This window comes from Punica granatum, chromosome 4, assembly GCF_007655135.1.
Source record: "Punica granatum isolate Tunisia-2019 chromosome 4, ASM765513v2, whole genome shotgun sequence".
Taxonomy (NCBI): Eukaryota; Viridiplantae; Streptophyta; class Magnoliopsida; order Myrtales; family Lythraceae; genus Punica; species Punica granatum.
Window position 1 is genome coordinate 1,690,369 of NC_045130.1, and position 15,469 is coordinate 1,705,837.

The 15,469-nt window shown below is 39.0% G+C and overlaps 3 protein-coding genes across 3 annotated transcripts; 1 reads left to right on the forward strand and 2 right to left on the reverse strand.

Moving 5' to 3' along the window:
• The first annotated feature begins 1,706 nt into the window (after positions 1 to 1,706).
• On the forward strand, positions 1,707 to 6,620 carry LOC116203411 (palmitoyl-protein thioesterase 1-like). The gene is made up of 12 exons (XM_031535113.1): positions 1,707 to 2,125; positions 2,935 to 3,019; positions 3,326 to 3,377; positions 3,466 to 3,486; positions 3,572 to 3,625; positions 4,010 to 4,060; positions 4,355 to 4,417; positions 4,932 to 4,997; positions 5,128 to 5,166; positions 5,370 to 5,492; positions 5,603 to 5,695; positions 6,132 to 6,620. Exons 1-12 carry the CDS (start codon positions 2,029 to 2,031, stop codon positions 6,345 to 6,347), a joined length of 960 nt encoding a protein of 319 aa, XP_031390973.1. The 5' UTR covers positions 1,707 to 2,028; the 3' UTR covers positions 6,348 to 6,620.
• Positions 6,621 to 6,771: 151 nt separating this feature from the next.
• LOC116203410 (putative dual specificity protein phosphatase DSP8) lies at positions 6,772 to 10,391 on the reverse strand. The gene is made up of 7 exons (XM_031535112.1): positions 10,050 to 10,391; positions 9,626 to 9,926; positions 9,129 to 9,251; positions 8,844 to 8,937; positions 7,755 to 7,837; positions 7,572 to 7,661; positions 6,772 to 7,467 (listed from the first exon to the last, which is right to left on the reverse strand). The coding sequence occupies exons 2-7, from the start codon at positions 9,854 to 9,856 to the stop codon at positions 7,078 to 7,080; spliced, it is 1,011 nt and encodes a 336-aa protein (XP_031390972.1). The 5' UTR covers positions 9,857 to 9,926; positions 10,050 to 10,391; the 3' UTR covers positions 6,772 to 7,077.
• Positions 10,392 to 12,231: 1,840 nt separating this feature from the next.
• On the reverse strand, positions 12,232 to 14,278 carry LOC116205913 (pentatricopeptide repeat-containing protein At5g47360-like). Its single transcript, XM_031538608.1, has one exon. The coding sequence runs from the start codon at positions 14,145 to 14,147 to the stop codon at positions 12,714 to 12,716; it is 1,434 nt and encodes a 477-aa protein (XP_031394468.1). The 5' UTR covers positions 14,148 to 14,278; the 3' UTR covers positions 12,232 to 12,713.
• Positions 14,279 to 15,469: the final 1,191 nt, after the last annotated feature.

Genomic DNA, 15,469 nt, shown 5'->3' on the forward strand with positions numbered 1-15,469 from the left:
CATCTTATGAGAACATCACATGGGTACCACAATTATCTATTAATTATTTTTCACTATACCATTACGAGGTAAGATCAATCAAGAAATTTGCAGAAACCATGAGGGATAAATGATGTGGATATTATGTCTCATACCAAATGTTAAAATGTAATCGAAATGGTGAAAAGGGCCCAGCCCAGTGCACTAGAAAGAAATGTCTATCTGGGCCTGGGCCTCCAGGTCCTCACAATGGGCTGGGCCCAGAGGCACTCTCGCGTGAAAGTTGTTGGTTTGTCACTCTCATGGAAGTTGTTTCCCTTAAGCGATAATCTTGGACAGTATTTCTATTTTTTTAATTTTTTTTTTCGGTAGATAATCTTGGACGGTATTTTACTAAGCAAAATATCAACCACAAAGAACAGTCTCTCTTCGGTTTATAACATCTAACTTAATAATGAGTGAAGTGCTTACCGCATCGAATTGATAGTCCGAAGAATCAATAATTGACTACTAAAATACGAGCGTAATTTTGAAACAATTTAACTCCTATTTTCGCCGGAGTAGTAGTTGCAAAATGAATCTTGACTGGTTAGGGAATGGTGAGTTTGATTTTTAGAGAATTATCCCATCCCACGCATAGGCCTTGAACATTATGTATCGGGTTTGAAGACAAAATTTTGGTTATAATCGCGATAATATGATTTATAAATTGAGCTTTCATTAAGCAAATTTTATCTACAGTGTAGGATTTTCGCAACTTACTGAAAGCATTTCGTGATCAAGACCAAATCAATAATCGAATAATCAGTCGGCTGAGAATATTCGTAGTCGGTCTCACTAAAAAAAAGCAGAGACTTGCTTCCTCTTGTCAAACTTATAGCATATGCTGTTATCAGCAAACTTATCATTCGTCTCTTTTCGTCTTCCATCTACGCTTATGTCTTAAGATCAATCACGCTTTCTTATTTGTACTTTTGCTTAATAGCGTACTGTGTTCTTATATGCACACCACAAAACTAGTAATGTTCTACTTATAACATATATATATATATATATATATATACATGCGTGTAAGAAAATAAAGAGAGACATATATCAATCAAAACTCCTCCTGGTTTTTACCGGGATCCATATGGGAGGATAGGGACCTTGATTGAGACTTCGGATGTTACATTTGTATTTGCGGTGTTTTTCACCGTAATTTTCCTGAGTAGCTTGCTTAGGAGGACCTCGCCGTTTGATGTAATTTTCTTTTTTTGAGCATTGTTTCATATACTCTTTCAATAATAAATGAATTCTTATTACTTTTGAGAAAAGGAAAATAAATAAATATATATATATATATATAAATCAATCAATCCTTCTAAAAAAGGAAAATCGAAAAAAATTTATGACCGGTTTGAAAACAGAGTATGATTTTGTCTAACTTAACTTATATTTATATTTTCGTTAATTCAACAATACAATTATTACTTTTTTTATATTTTTCTTCAATTTAATAATAAATTTTCTCATATTTCTTTTCTTTTCTATTATTTCAATTAATTTTTTAATATTAAATTCTCTCAACTATTTATTATTTTTTCAATTCAACAACATAATTATTATTATTATTATTTTATTCTTCAATTTTTATAATAAAAAATTTAATTATTTTTATTTTTATTCATAAAATTAAATTAAATCAAACGGAACATTAATCATTTTCCCCATCGGGCTCCGCAAGAGAAAACACATTGATCAAACCCGGAAGTCATCTCAAACTGCGTAAACAACCACCCACAACCTCCTCCGCATCATAACCCCCTCCCCCTCCCCCTCGCTCTCTCCCTCTCTCTCCGATCGCCATTGGCGACTTCACGGAGCTGATCGCATCCTCTGAACGTGAGGGGGAAGTGCTGACGGTGAGTACGACTCATATTCATCATCCGGTCCACTCTCCATTTCTCCCGCCCTCACTCTCCTTCACAGCTTCTCGGAGGTTCCACTCCCCAGCGAGCACAGAACCCTTCCGATTCTCCATTTCGTGTCTTTATTTGGCCTCAATCCATGGCTTCTGCCTCACCGTTCACCGTCTCCTGTATCTTCGCACTCGTCCTCGCCATAGTCCCTACTTCATGCTCCCTGCCCTTCATCGTGCTTCACGGTAAGGAATCTGTGCTTCTCCGATGATCTTATTCAGGCCTAATCGGAGAATTAGACCGAGCATTTCTACTCTGTTGTAACGATTGAATGATCAGTCATGCAAAATTGAAGCGCGATTTTGGTCCAGAATTTCTTGTGACGCGACATGTCTGTCTTAGCTGAATACCAATTTCCATGTAGTGTTTAGTGTATGCTTGGATTGGAACTTCTATATTTAGGTAGTTTTAAGTGTTGGTTCAAGGGCAAACTTGCCTTCTGCTATGTAAATGCTTGTCTCATTATGTGAATCTTTGAAATTGATTAAGCACGGGTTTGCCGCTTCAGTGGAAGCGGTGAGTTGGGGAGGAGAAAAAGCGTACTATAAATTCCCGCTTCGGGATGGAAAAGTTGTTTTTTCCTTAATTTGTGCTCGACTCCCCTTTGCACGCTCTGTTCGCAGGTGTCCCGAAGGATGCAAGATGATCCTACAGTGGACTTTAATTGATCACATAATCTGAACTTTCAAGAACGTGCGTTTTCTTCTTTAAATGTACCTCACTACACTATCGGGATCTCATCAATGGAATTTATAATGCAGGAGTAAATTTGTTGTGATCTCTTTCCAAGTAGTCCATGGCTTCCTCAGTAAACTCGTTAATGTTTGTACGATGTACTAATGTGATCTTAATATTGAATATATTTCTTACGCTGGGTCCCTTGTGAATTAGTGCCATTCAGCCCAATTGTCTTTTTACTGGCATCATCACACTGCTTTGTCTATTTGCTGTGTAGATTAAGACTGTTAATTATGTTTACACTTTATCATGGCAGGCATTGGAGATCAGTGCGTAAATCGGGGACTTAAACAGTTCACTGAGCAGCTTAGCGAATATTCTGGTGCTGAAGGATTTTGCGTGTATGGTTATCTGCCACTATCAACTTTCAATTTTCCTTGTTTGATCTCAAGATTATCACACATTTACTGGGATTGCCTCTTAACTTCTCTGAGGTTTTCTGAGGAGAATGCATTAGGTCTATGGCAATAGAAAAATTTTCTCGAGATGTAGCACCAGTCCATTAAATTCCTAGATAATGTTTCTGAAACTAACAGAAGCGTTATTTTTCTCTCTTTATCATTTTCCGAAAAGGTAATAGCAGTCTGTTGACGGATGTCTTCTTTAGCTCTAAAAGTATAAACTCTATAGCTTTTTCCTTGTGGCAGAGAAGTGGGGCATGGAACATGGGATTCATGGTTTATGCCTCTCCAAGAACAGGTAGAATTACCACAAAGACCATAATGTCTTGTTTGGTGCAATATGAATACTGTGAGGATGTAATGCGAACTTCTATTCGTTCTTGCAGGCTGCAGTTGTCTGTAAGAAGGTGACATTGCTTTCTGGGCATTGTGGGCATTGAGTGTATTAGCTTTCCGTTTAGCCCCCGAACTAATTAGCTTATCGCCATTCAGGTGAAAGAAATGAAAGAACTACAAAAGGGCTACAACATTGTTGGTCTCTCCCAGGTGAATGATGAGATCTGCTTTCCACTTTAACTCCATAAATCTACCATGCACCAGTACTATTTCGGATTTCTACTTCCAGTAACAGGGTCCCATAACTGCCTTCCATTACTGAAAGTTGATTCTTATCATTCCATTTGACCTGCCATCCTTCCAATAGTTTGTTTGAACTTGTTAGTTGTTGCTTGTCTTATATCTTCCTTGATGTCATAAAATTCATACTGAAACCAAAGGGAACTCCTATAAAAGCATAAAAGTTATCCTGATCGGCTTTTAATTACATTTTGCTCCTGCATTATTTGCATGCCATGTAATCTAAGAACTGAATCTTCTGGTTGATGTTGAATTTCGATATTTTAATTCTTCAACTTCTATTTGAGTTGACAGGGCAACTTAATAGGTCGGGGAGTTATTGAATTCTGTGATGGAGGACCTCGGGTGAGAACAATTCTTTTGTTTTCCTCTTTCAGTCCATTGGATGTCATATTGCATCTATTATTAGAAATGCCAATATACATGACAAATGTGAAGATGGAAATGCTTAAACTCAAATGGACCTGATTATGAGTTGAAACATGAAATCAGAATCCAGCTTGCACAGAAAGGGCATTTACCCTCTGTAGATGAGCATATCAGATTAAAACCTGTCTTGTACTTGATATTAAAATGATATGTGTGTGTTAAGATGGTCATGTTGAATTGCATACTTCTTTTGGCTTTTTCATTAAACAGGTGAAGAATTTTATCTCATTGGGAGGACCACATGCTGGAACTGCTTCTGTGCCCCTTTGTGGTGTGAGTACATTTTTTTCCACCATTTCTTATTGTCATCCGTGCCATCATTACATTATGTTTCTTCTAGTCCAAATTCTCTTTTACAGTATTCTCCACCGTCTCCCCAAACTATGATATGGTTTAATTTGATTCACAATTATATCCGCGTTCTATTAAGTTGGAGGAACGTGCAGTTGTTTCATCTTGCAGAGTTCCTTTCCATAATTGAAGAATGCAAAAGAATCCTCCTACATTTTTTTTTCTTTTAAATGAAAAGGGTTTAGTTGAAACAACCTGATGTGAGGACCGTAATTTATGCCTTTTCCAGTACCTAGTATAACTGAAATGCGTAATTAGATATATCATATACTATTGACAATTCCAAGGCCTTTCTAGAATGGGATTCTCTCGATTGTGATTTATAGCTTAAGAATATCAAAGCATACATAATTATCATTAGCATTTGTGATCAGAAAACACTTTTAATTCTTTTTTATTCATGTGAATGTTAATGAGGTCTTAATGCTTTTTACAGACTGGTCCTTGGTGCATCATAGCTGATAACCTTATAAAGTCTCATATATACAGTGACTATGTCCAAGTATATACCCCTCATCCTATTCTTTTAATTATTCTGCAGAGTTCTGCTTATCCGAACAATCTTTTGATTTATTGTGACTCACAACATTGTGGCTCATATCACTAAAGAAATTTTTCCATGTCATATGCAGGCTCACTTGGCTCCAAGCGGTTATCTCAAATTACCAAATGTGAGTGCCCTAAGTTCCCTAATCTAATGAAGCATTTTCACTGATATTGTGATGCCCTTTACAATGCATTGCTTCAATTAGCATTCGTGCTTGTAAAATCAGTTGGACTTCAGAAATATTTAAAAAAGAATACTAAATTTTCAATCTGTATGAAATGCTTTAACTTGAGAAGTGACAACCAGGCTGACCAGAACCTTTTTCAGGCTATGTCAGAATATTTATCCAAATGTAGATTTCTCCCCAAGCTTAACAATGAACTTCCTGACGAGAGAAATACCACTTACAAGCAGCGGTTCACTAGCTTACAGAACTTGGTCCTTATCATGGTCAGTTGGAAAGCATTTCCCTGTCAGTTTCGCTTCTGAAAGTCTTGGCTTTTAGATGCAAAAGAGTGTGATAAACTTCATTCTGATCGTTTAGTTGTGCCTATCAACAGTTTGAGCATGACACAGTTTTGATTCCCAAGGAAACCGCTTGGTTTGGATATTACCCGGATGGGGCCTTCAAGCCAATCGTGCCTCCAAATCAGGTACCTGAGATTCAACTTTGCTACTAATGTTTATCGATGCCGATGTTTTGGTCTCTCTCTCATGATATGTGCAATATTGCGGTTAAGATTGGTATCCTTTTCTTACGGTTTGAACGGTTTCATTAACCCTCATTTCTCCAATGGAGCCTTGGCTGGTGGAACTACTTTCATTTCTACAGGATGAGTTATGCATTTCTTAATTTTTTACTGGCCACAAAATCATTGCGCGGGAAGAGTACATAGGAAGAAAAGCTCGAGAAGTATTTCCTGGCACTTTGATTTTCAATTTCCTTCAAATTTAGATAAAAAAATTAAATGGAACCTGATTTGTCTAATTTATAAATAGGAACTCATCGTCATCCATATTGTCAATGACTTACTTCCTATGTATACTATGAACTTACAACATTTTACCATCTGGTTTTCTGCGATGCAGACACAGCTTTACACCGAGGATTGGATCGGTCTGAGAACTTTAGATGAAGCTGGAAAGGTCAAGTTCATCAGCGTCTCGGGAAATCACCTCGGGATATCAAAGAGAGATATGAAAACATATGTTGTTCCCTACCTGGAGGGCAAGAAATCAGGCAAGTTTGGCGCTTCCAAAGCACAAGATATGCGTGGGAGAGATGTATCGAGCTTCAAAAGGTAAAAGGTAAAGAAGTTTGCCCACTGAGGGAGCAAGGTTAAAATATATGGGTAATTACCACATTTTTATCTCTTGATGTTCACGCCCTGTTCTGTTGAGTAGACGAGTATACCATAAAATTGCTGTAGCAATTTATGAATGTAGACTTGTGCTAAAATCAGGAAATATTTATCTGTTATGTATCCTTTCGATCCTAAGTATATACATGGTCAAAAGACGATAAAACCTTTCATTGTCATAGCTATCCACTGAAAGAGGCCTAATATTTGGCTTCAATGTGATGCGCAATCAAGCATGAAAAGTGTTTTTTTTCCTTTTTTTTTTTTTTTCTCTTGAGGGCCTGAAATGGACTTCATCATGACGTGCAATGGACCTGATATGGGTTTCAGTCCGGTTTGAAGAGTGGTGGACCTGGCTCTTCTAGTCATCTTAATCAAAGTAACCCACTTAATTGCCTTGCCTCTTCGATTCTTACATTTACTTACGGACGACTCATAATTACATTTCCATTACTGGGCTCATCTAAGAGCCCCAACCCGAGCCCAGGTAGGTACAGTACACACATTCCCATCGCTCGGATGCCCTTCAAGTTAAAAAGTTTACAACTCTCAACTATACACAGCAGAGGAGAAACCAGACAGCCCCACTGATTTATGTAAATTATTCATCGTGGGATGTACAAGGAGAGGGCTATCACATTAGAGTAAAGCAGGCATCTTACCACATATTTCCGCTAGTAGACATGGATATCCACACTAATACCTTCAACATGGCCACCGCTGATGCAGTTCTCCTCAGCACCTATCTTCTCTCCAGGAATCTTCTGTTGCTCACGGTATTGCAGCCACAGGCATGAGATCCTTGCCAGTGCTGCCTGACCAGCAACTCGCACACGGTAGACAACCCTTAGATCTGCCCATATCTCTGGTCTGACATTGTCAGATTCGAGACACGGATTGTATCCAACAAGATCCGACTCCGTTACCACAACTACAGAGCCATCATCAAAGGAAACCTGACCTCGAGGACAAATTTTGGCAACAGGGGCTTTTGTATAAAGATCAGGTATGTGACCATAAACACCACCTTTCTTCACATAAAGATGGTAGAACTCCTGAACAGCCTGCCATTAATCACAATTTAGGGAGAAAAAAAAATCATTTCTTATCAGGCTAATGAACATTTATTAGAATGACAAGGAGATGTGCCAGAAGGTTTAAGGATTACCATCCACTGTGAAGAAGCTAGAAGCACCCTTGGACGGATGGACTTGACATAATCATATGCAGCTTCAGGCGTCATGTGTTTGTGTTTCACCTGTAGAACAAAGACATCGGGAAGACGAAACATTCATCAATACTAAGCCTCAAACTATAAACTACAATTGACATTCCAGGTGATGGCACATACCAAGTAACATATAACGACGGTTGTACTACGACCCCGACCAGCTTTGCAATGAACATACGTAGTTTGCCCACAAGAAGCATTTTCTGCAAGACAGCAAAATCCACAATCAGAAAAAAAAAAGTCAATAAGCATGTACTTATTCCACCTGAAAACACAAAGTTGCACGACACATACCAACAAAAATAATTCTTTGCAAGGAAGTCAATCTATTATGAAATTCACCAGAGAAATCTATGAACAACTTTCGTTTCCATTTGTTCAACTATATAATTTGAACAAGAAAATTGTTGATGAAAACCGAAAATGAGGCACGTGCATCTATATAGCAAACACTCTCAGCTCTCATTCAACCTCCATAAGTAGCTGCCTCAACTCGAACAATCAGCGCTTTGCAACTTTGCAATTTTTCCAATTATTGTTATTTCATGCTTATAGAGGTAAGAGGGGAAAAAAAGTATTCTCATCTTTCATAAATTTCAAATCCTGAAATTATTTTAAATGACACTCCTCTTTGGCAAAGATTTACTTCTGAAACAATATTAAAAGGAAAAGGATTAGTTAACCATAACAAGAGAAGCTACAATTATCCTTCGCAGAATATAAAAAAAGGAGTACACGGGACATAACAATGCCAAATCACATCTTCTCACTCTTCTAGCTCAAATGCTTTTCAAAAAGAGGGGACAGCACTGCCCAGATTGTATCTTAGCTATACGGCACTGCCCAAAATTACATCAGCAGCTACCGCATTCATGCCTCAGACCATCATATACGAAATGGCCAACAACAAATACATATCATGAAGTATACAACAAGGACAAGATTACATGGATTATTTCCCAAAATAATTGAACAGGGAGAGTTTCAAAATCCATTTACAAAACCATTTAAATGAACATTTACTTGCTTAATATAAATCAAAGTCCATATTGCATTTTTTTTTTTTGTGGGTTGGGTGGGGGGTAGAAGACAATCACTTAAAACATGTTTTCCCCCTTCGAACAATGCTATTAGAATGCATACAAAACTCTCAATGTAAATCTATATGCAAACAATTCAGTCACTACAAGTTTAGTGTTAAACACTCACTATGTAGAAACTCCACTGCTTGGCATATATTATATAGGGATGGAGCAAAGTAGTAATCTCTTGTGGGAATCACCAAATGCTCAATGCAATGTGCCTGAAATAAAACCATAAAAATACCAAAACATGGTAAAACAAAGAAGAATAAAATTGAAGAAAAATAAACAATACCGAGAGTGTCCGATTTACCAATAATAGAGTGAGAAAAAATTTAGAGCGATGACCACCAAATTACATATAATATTCAACTGATTATTAAATTGCAGGGACGCAACAAAGTGTACTCACATGGTAAAGAGCTGTCGGAACCAATGTTTCATATGGCTCATTTAATGTAATCACACCATGGACACCAAGCTCCCTTAGACACGGGACATCGCCTGGGAATGGAACTGCGCCTAGCAATATAAACTGAAAGCACACGTATATTTGTCAGAATTAAGAGAAACCTCAACCGGAACAGTGTAGGGACAATTCTAATCGTCAAAAAGCTTATTGGAACAGAAGTAGCATTATTTGGGGACAAAATTCCGAGTTAGTATAAGCCATCGCACTATATTGTGTTGGATAAGAAAATTAGTCTGCAGAATTTCTAAGCATCACGTAAGCTGAAACACGGATCATGCAGGACACCAGGCAGAAACCCTGACGTATCGGGAACAGGAACAAAGACACAAACAACATTTACCACAGTAGATGCAAAGCATGAAGTCGAGAACAGAAATGATCAACATAAAACAGATGATATAACACGAAATACCGAACAAGAGGTAGAGTTATTATACCTCAGCGATTCTATCCCACCACCTGAACTCAGGCTGAATCCTATTCCTCACAACATTGTAAAGCAGAGTGGGATAAAACAATACGCGAGCCCCTGCTCCAATCAACACCCGCTTAACTTCAATCGGGACCACACTTCCTTTTCTATCACCAAGAACAGCGTCAATTCCATCGGAGGCAGTCTCCTCTAACCCAGCGCCCACCTCTTCTTCGTCCAATTCCTCAATATACATAGCCACAGTCCACGAAACGAAAGACGAGAAACCCTAATTATCCGAGTCGAGCTAATTGGGAGCAGTAAACCTGAAGTCGCAACCGATCAGCAAAGCCGATCCGACTAAGATCCTAACTCACGCAGTTGAAGTCTACGAGAGCACGGAAATCCTACTGAGAAGAGTGCATCGAAAGATCGGGAGGCGATTCAACCTGTGAGTGTCGATAGAGCGACTCGTGCATGAAACCGACGAGATCGCCACCATGTTATGGAGAAGACAGGCCGATCGGGGGGATGAGACTGTACCGATTGAAGGCAGACTGTAGACGATCGGGAGATGATTCGGCCCTCGCAGGAGATGGATCTCGCATAGAGGACACCCTAAACCCTAAGCTCTGGGACTGGATTGATCGATCTCGCACAAAGAGAGAGAGAGAAAGAGAGAGAGTGGCGCAGATTCTACTCTTCCGTCCAGACCTCTCGCTCTAAGCCAACTCCCCTTCCTTTTGAAACGCAGAGAGAGAGAGAGAGAGAGAGAAGGTGGAGGGGCGCAGATAACGTGACCATCAGGTCGGACGGGATGCGTGAAAGGCGACTCTCACTGCTTATGCCGTAATCTAAAAGAGTTTTACTTAAGTAACGTTTTAAGTATTCGAAAAAAAAAGGGTAAAGATTTTAATTTCGATTTTTATTATGAATAGAAAAAGTCTAATTTTAAAGAATTTTACGGTGTGTTTGGTTTCAGAGTTAAAGTAATTTTGATTTTGATCGTGAAAATTGACAAATGTTATGTAGTGTGTTTAGTTAAAATTAAAGTTAAAATTTTTTACTTGGAAAATGTGTATTTTTGTTGTGTAGTGTGTTGAGTTAAAGTTAAAGTTAAGATTTTTGTGATTTTAACTCTGAAAATAAACGGGCCGTTACTCCTTAATAGTTCACTCCGATCGGACTGATTAATAAAGTCTTTTAAAGTTTCTAAACATCCAAATACACAACGAAACAAATTTAAAAAAGAAGGAGGAGGATTTTATCATATCTTTTATGATATCACAGCTAAATGGAAAAGAGCTAAAAGGCACATCGTGTTGTGGGCATGATCTGACTCATGATGTGCTTTGGTGTGTGTCCGCTCTAATTGGAATTTAGTTATAATAATAAGATAGATAATGGAAGTAAGACGGACCATCTCCTAGTAGAGAAATTCATCCCGATACGATAACTATAACAATCTGATCGAAAGAAAAGCAAATATGAAGAGGATGTCAAACACTTTACTGAAAAATGTAACCCATTTTATAGAGATATCGGTATATCTCGTAACAACAATCCCGTAAATTTTATCAAAAGTTGCGGACATTCTCCATGTTGAGGAATTCAGCATCCTCTGCCCCAGAGGATGTAGCAAAGCTCGTTTCGAAATCCCGTCCATGCATGAGATGACGGGAATGGATGCGAGTTCAACCGTCCAAAGCGCATGCACATATACGTATATTCCGGGAGAAAGGAACGGTGCATCTTTTCCTAAGAGGAGGAAAATGAAAGATACGATACCCACAAGTACAACCTTCCAGTGGAATTAGGCAGGCGAGCTGCAGGAGGAGGCGGAGGAAGGACGAGAATATGCCATTTGATTTGAAGCAGAGGTGATGTGTATTCTGCTCTTTAATAATGTTTTGGTCGGTCGGGAAGAACTTTACTTTTAAGACCAGAGGAGAGAACCGTCCGTTGATTCACAGCCACAGCCTCCCATGATCTTCTCACTCGTTGCTGAGCAGCGAGTGACGCAGACAAGAGTCAAAAGCAAAGCATCCATTTTTACTTATATACATACATAATATATATATATATATATATGTCAAACCGGATTTCAAGCAGGAACGCAATGTGTTTCCAAATGTGTACATATATAATCTGGAAAATGATAAGAGTTTACTATGAGTCTTCGGATTTATCGGCTCAACGCTGCCTTGGCAGAGTAGCAGATGGATCGGAGATATATCGTAAAACCTTTTGCTTCTTGCGAAACTGCTCGAGAATTTCTCAAATTTCTTATCTTTCAGCGATTAGATTTTAGAACCTGAGCTATTATTATAGCTCATGGTCTCAACCAAACAGCTGGTCTTCTCGGAGCATCGTGGAGCTCAAAATGACCTCGATTACCAGTATTGGCCATTCTTTTAGGCTGCTCAGCACACCAGCAAAAATACAAGGATATCAACAGATACCATTCGGCCAAAATCTCCGAGAAATTAAACAGATCCAGAGTGAAGGCACTGTTTGATAAATTAAGCTCTTAAAATTAAAGACTTAATCAGTTAAGGGAAGAAATGTATAAAAAGAATGCATAAATGAATAAGGATTAGAAAAATTTTGTGAGAGATGAAAAATATAAAGTTTTGAATAAGAATAACCTATTTCATTATGTCAAAATTTTCTAGTTAAGTGGTTTTTTACTTAATAATTAAGTAATTTAGATCATTATCTCTCACATTTCCCTCTTTCCGACATCATTTTCCCTTATAATTAACTTTTAAGTATTTATTTAATTAATTTAAAACAAACGCACCATAAATGACGATAAATTCAGCTCTAGCTTCCTGCACAGAGAAAAGTTCGCTTTTCCTCAGCCAACTCTTAAGCTTACTGTCCCAGAAGAAAAGGCTTCCATAACAAATCCCAATTCCTTATTCCATTGATAATCTTCAGCTTAGATATATAGCTATCCCAAGGTCTTTTGGATTTTCAGCCACCTTAATTCTCGAGCTCTCAGCACGATATACAGACCCTGATGATTGAAGCCGTATGAATGTGATCTAGTAAACTGTCACTAACAGCTTCTGTAGGATATGAGCCACATACGACGCCGTCTCCGGAGTTTAAAGTGGTTTTCCCACTTTTGTCAATTCGGGAATCAGCTCACTTTCGTCACTGTTTTTTAGGAACTTCACTACATTATCGACATAAGGAGCTTGGAGTCTAATTCCTCTATCGAGCATTAACCTTGCGAGTGTTACAGCCTCTTCTTTGTGGTTAAGCTCGGTTAGCCCCACAAGGAGCTCAGAGAACGCATTAGATCCAACGAAAGCCGAGCATCCTGCCTTATCGATCTCCCTAAACAACATAAATGCATCAAAAGGCCTCCCCGTGGAGCACAGCTCCCTTAAGATCATATTACAAGTCATCCCGTCAGGTCTCATTTCGCTACTCAACATTCTGATAAATCGCCTTTCAGCCTCTTCCAACTTTTCTAATCTTATCAAAGAAACGATCAAACTGCTATTACAATCAGCAATAGAGAAGCTGCCGCCAGAAACGACCTTGTCAATGAATTCATCTACTTCCTCTAGACGCCCTTCAGCACAAAGGCAATCAACTAAGGCACGGACAGTGACCCGATTGGGAGGACATCCTTGATTGATCATTCTGTCCAATACCGCCAGTGCTTTCACCACAAGACCCTGACTGCAGAAGCTCTGAATGACAGAGGTATACGTAACAACATTAGGACCGCAATCTCCACTGCCTTTCTCCATCTCCGTCAACAACTCTAGAGCCCTCTCGAGACTCCCGTTCTTGCAAAACCCATCCAAGAGGGTTGAGAAAACCACGGTGTTCGGGATACAGCCCTGCTCTTTCATATCCTGGAACAGCATGCAAGCACTCTCCAACTCCCCCACATTGCAGAACCCTTTAATCATCTCGACAAAAGTGATCATATCGGGGCGAAGACCGACCAAACCCATCTCCCTCATCAACATTCCTGCAGTGGCCATATCGCCCTTCTGACAGAACAACCTAATGACGACATTATAGGAAACGGTATCAGCTCCTAAGTTAAAATCACCCATCTTTCTCAATACCCAAACAGCCTCGTCGGCAAGCTTAGCTTCCTTGCACAGATTCAAGACCACCTTAACTGTCTTGAGATTGACTGAGCACTCATCGGCTCTGTAAGACTCAAGAACTTCCAAAATCGCACCTGGGTTATGATGAATCCGGAAAATCTCACAAGCTTTCCTGTACATATGGCCGCTGTGCCGGTAAGTGGAATGAGTGCCGGCCCAGATGAAAAATCTGAGACCCAGCAGGGAACGATCCACAGAGCATCTGCGCAGCACCTCGCTTACGCATAAGGGGTCGATCTTGGCCCTGATGGAAGCTAGGGTTTTCTCGAAATTGGCTCCGTGATTCTGCAGGTGGGCGTAGAATTGCTCGGCCGATGAGGTTGCGGCCGGCTGCAAGGTCGAGAATTTGCGGTTCCTGGGGCCAACTGAGAACAAAGTGAGTCGAGGAAAGGAGCTTCGAAGCATCTCTTGAGCGGAAATCGATCGTCACAGTGCAATCGGAAGAAGAATGCGGGAGCCCTAATGGCCACTGACGAGCGCTGATTATCGGGTTCTTCCGCCGCGAACTCAACCCCGTTGGCCTCCGAACAGTACAGCAGCAGAAGGTTCGAGTTAGATGATTGAATTTGAGGCTTCAGTTTCAGTCCCCAAACTCAGTTATCTTTCTATGTGACCACAAATCTTACTCTTATTATCAATCTAGTCCTTGAACTCCCTCCCATTAATGAATCTGTGGTCGAGTTGGTTCGAGTTTTCCTTTACTCCAGTTCATTCATGTTAATGACAGAAAATTGTCCAAAAAAAAAAAACTCTGAATTCAATATTGATTTTCTTCAGACAATTCATACATTTGTTAAAAAGAATAATCAGACAAGAGAGACGGAGTTAGCATTCTTCAGTGTTTGGTATGAAGAAGAATCATCTCTTTCTTTCCCCTGCAATTTATAAATTGAAATGTGCAGCTCCACTTGAAAACTAGCCTTACTGATCGTATCAGCATCATATAACTACTTGCACATCAACTTGGCGATAATTCCGGTACTGTTTACTGGCAATTACACTGTTCAATGGCCCTTAAAAGTAAATTTAACTATTGATTTCAATATAAATTAATCATTATCGATATTCTGTAATCGAAAAAGAATGCACGATATCTTTTAAAGTGGTGAATATATCTGAATGCAAATTCTAAATTGATGACAGTATAATCTATTGGTCTCTGTCTGCGGAGGAGATGCAAATCCGACAATGAAAGCACTTAATCACCGTCATAAGCATGCGAGAGGAATCGGATTCATATGTCTAAGAAAGAGCTTTAATTCAAACCCACTTTTCCAACCCAAAAATTACATGAAGAGATAAAGGTACGTGTGTGCACACATATATACCCAATGTATTATGATAATGATAATCTTTTTCTTTTTTTGCTTTTTTTCTTTTTTTCATTCGCTTCTCCCCCATCCTATGCTTAGCTTTGTTCATAAAACATATAATAATTACTATAAAACATCATTAGGAATCCGTTAGCTTAATTTTAATTAGTTCTTCTTGGACACGACTCTAGGTATTTGTTTATATCTATGCAATCTCTCTGGGAGCTTAACTGACCCCGATTCTGTCCGCATTTTAATTTCGTATGGGAACGACATGTATACTCTATCAAACATCGAGTTACATGGCACATTCAAAACATATTGTGCTCTAAATCTCCTTTGCCACGTTATAGGATTAAATTGGAGGAGGCACAAGCTTTGGGAACCCTTTTAAGTGGTTATGTTCCTTCATAA

What these genes read in the sequence shown, in the direction of transcription:
- LOC116203411 (XM_031535113.1), top strand. Translation starts at nt 2,029, where the DNA reads ATGGCTTCTGCCTCACCGTTCACCGTCTCCTGTATCTTCGCACTCGTC. An exon ending in GGTGCTGAAGGATTTTGCGT is followed by an intron (nt 3,020 to 3,325) that starts GTATGGTTATCT and finishes TCCTTGTGGCAG; the next exon opens with AGAAGTGGGGCATGGAACAT. An exon ending in AGAACTTGGTCCTTATCATG is followed by an intron (nt 5,493 to 5,602) that starts GTCAGTTGGAAA and finishes GCCTATCAACAG; the next exon opens with TTTGAGCATGACACAGTTTT.
- LOC116203410 (XM_031535112.1), bottom strand. Translation starts at nt 9,856, where the DNA reads ATGTATATTGAGGAATTGGACGAAGAAGAGGTGGGCGCTGGGTTAGAG. An exon ending in GGTGGGATAGAATCGCTGAG is followed by an intron (nt 9,252 to 9,625) that starts GTATAATAACTC and finishes GTGTGCTTTCAG; the next exon opens with TTTATATTGCTAGGCGCAGT. An exon ending in TTCCGACAGCTCTTTACCAT is followed by an intron (nt 8,938 to 9,128) that starts GTGAGTACACTT and finishes GTTTTATTTCAG; the next exon opens with GCACATTGCATTGAGCATTT.
- LOC116205913 (XM_031538608.1), bottom strand. Translation starts at nt 14,147, where the DNA reads ATGCTTCGAAGCTCCTTTCCTCGACTCACTTTGTTCTCAGTTGGCCCC.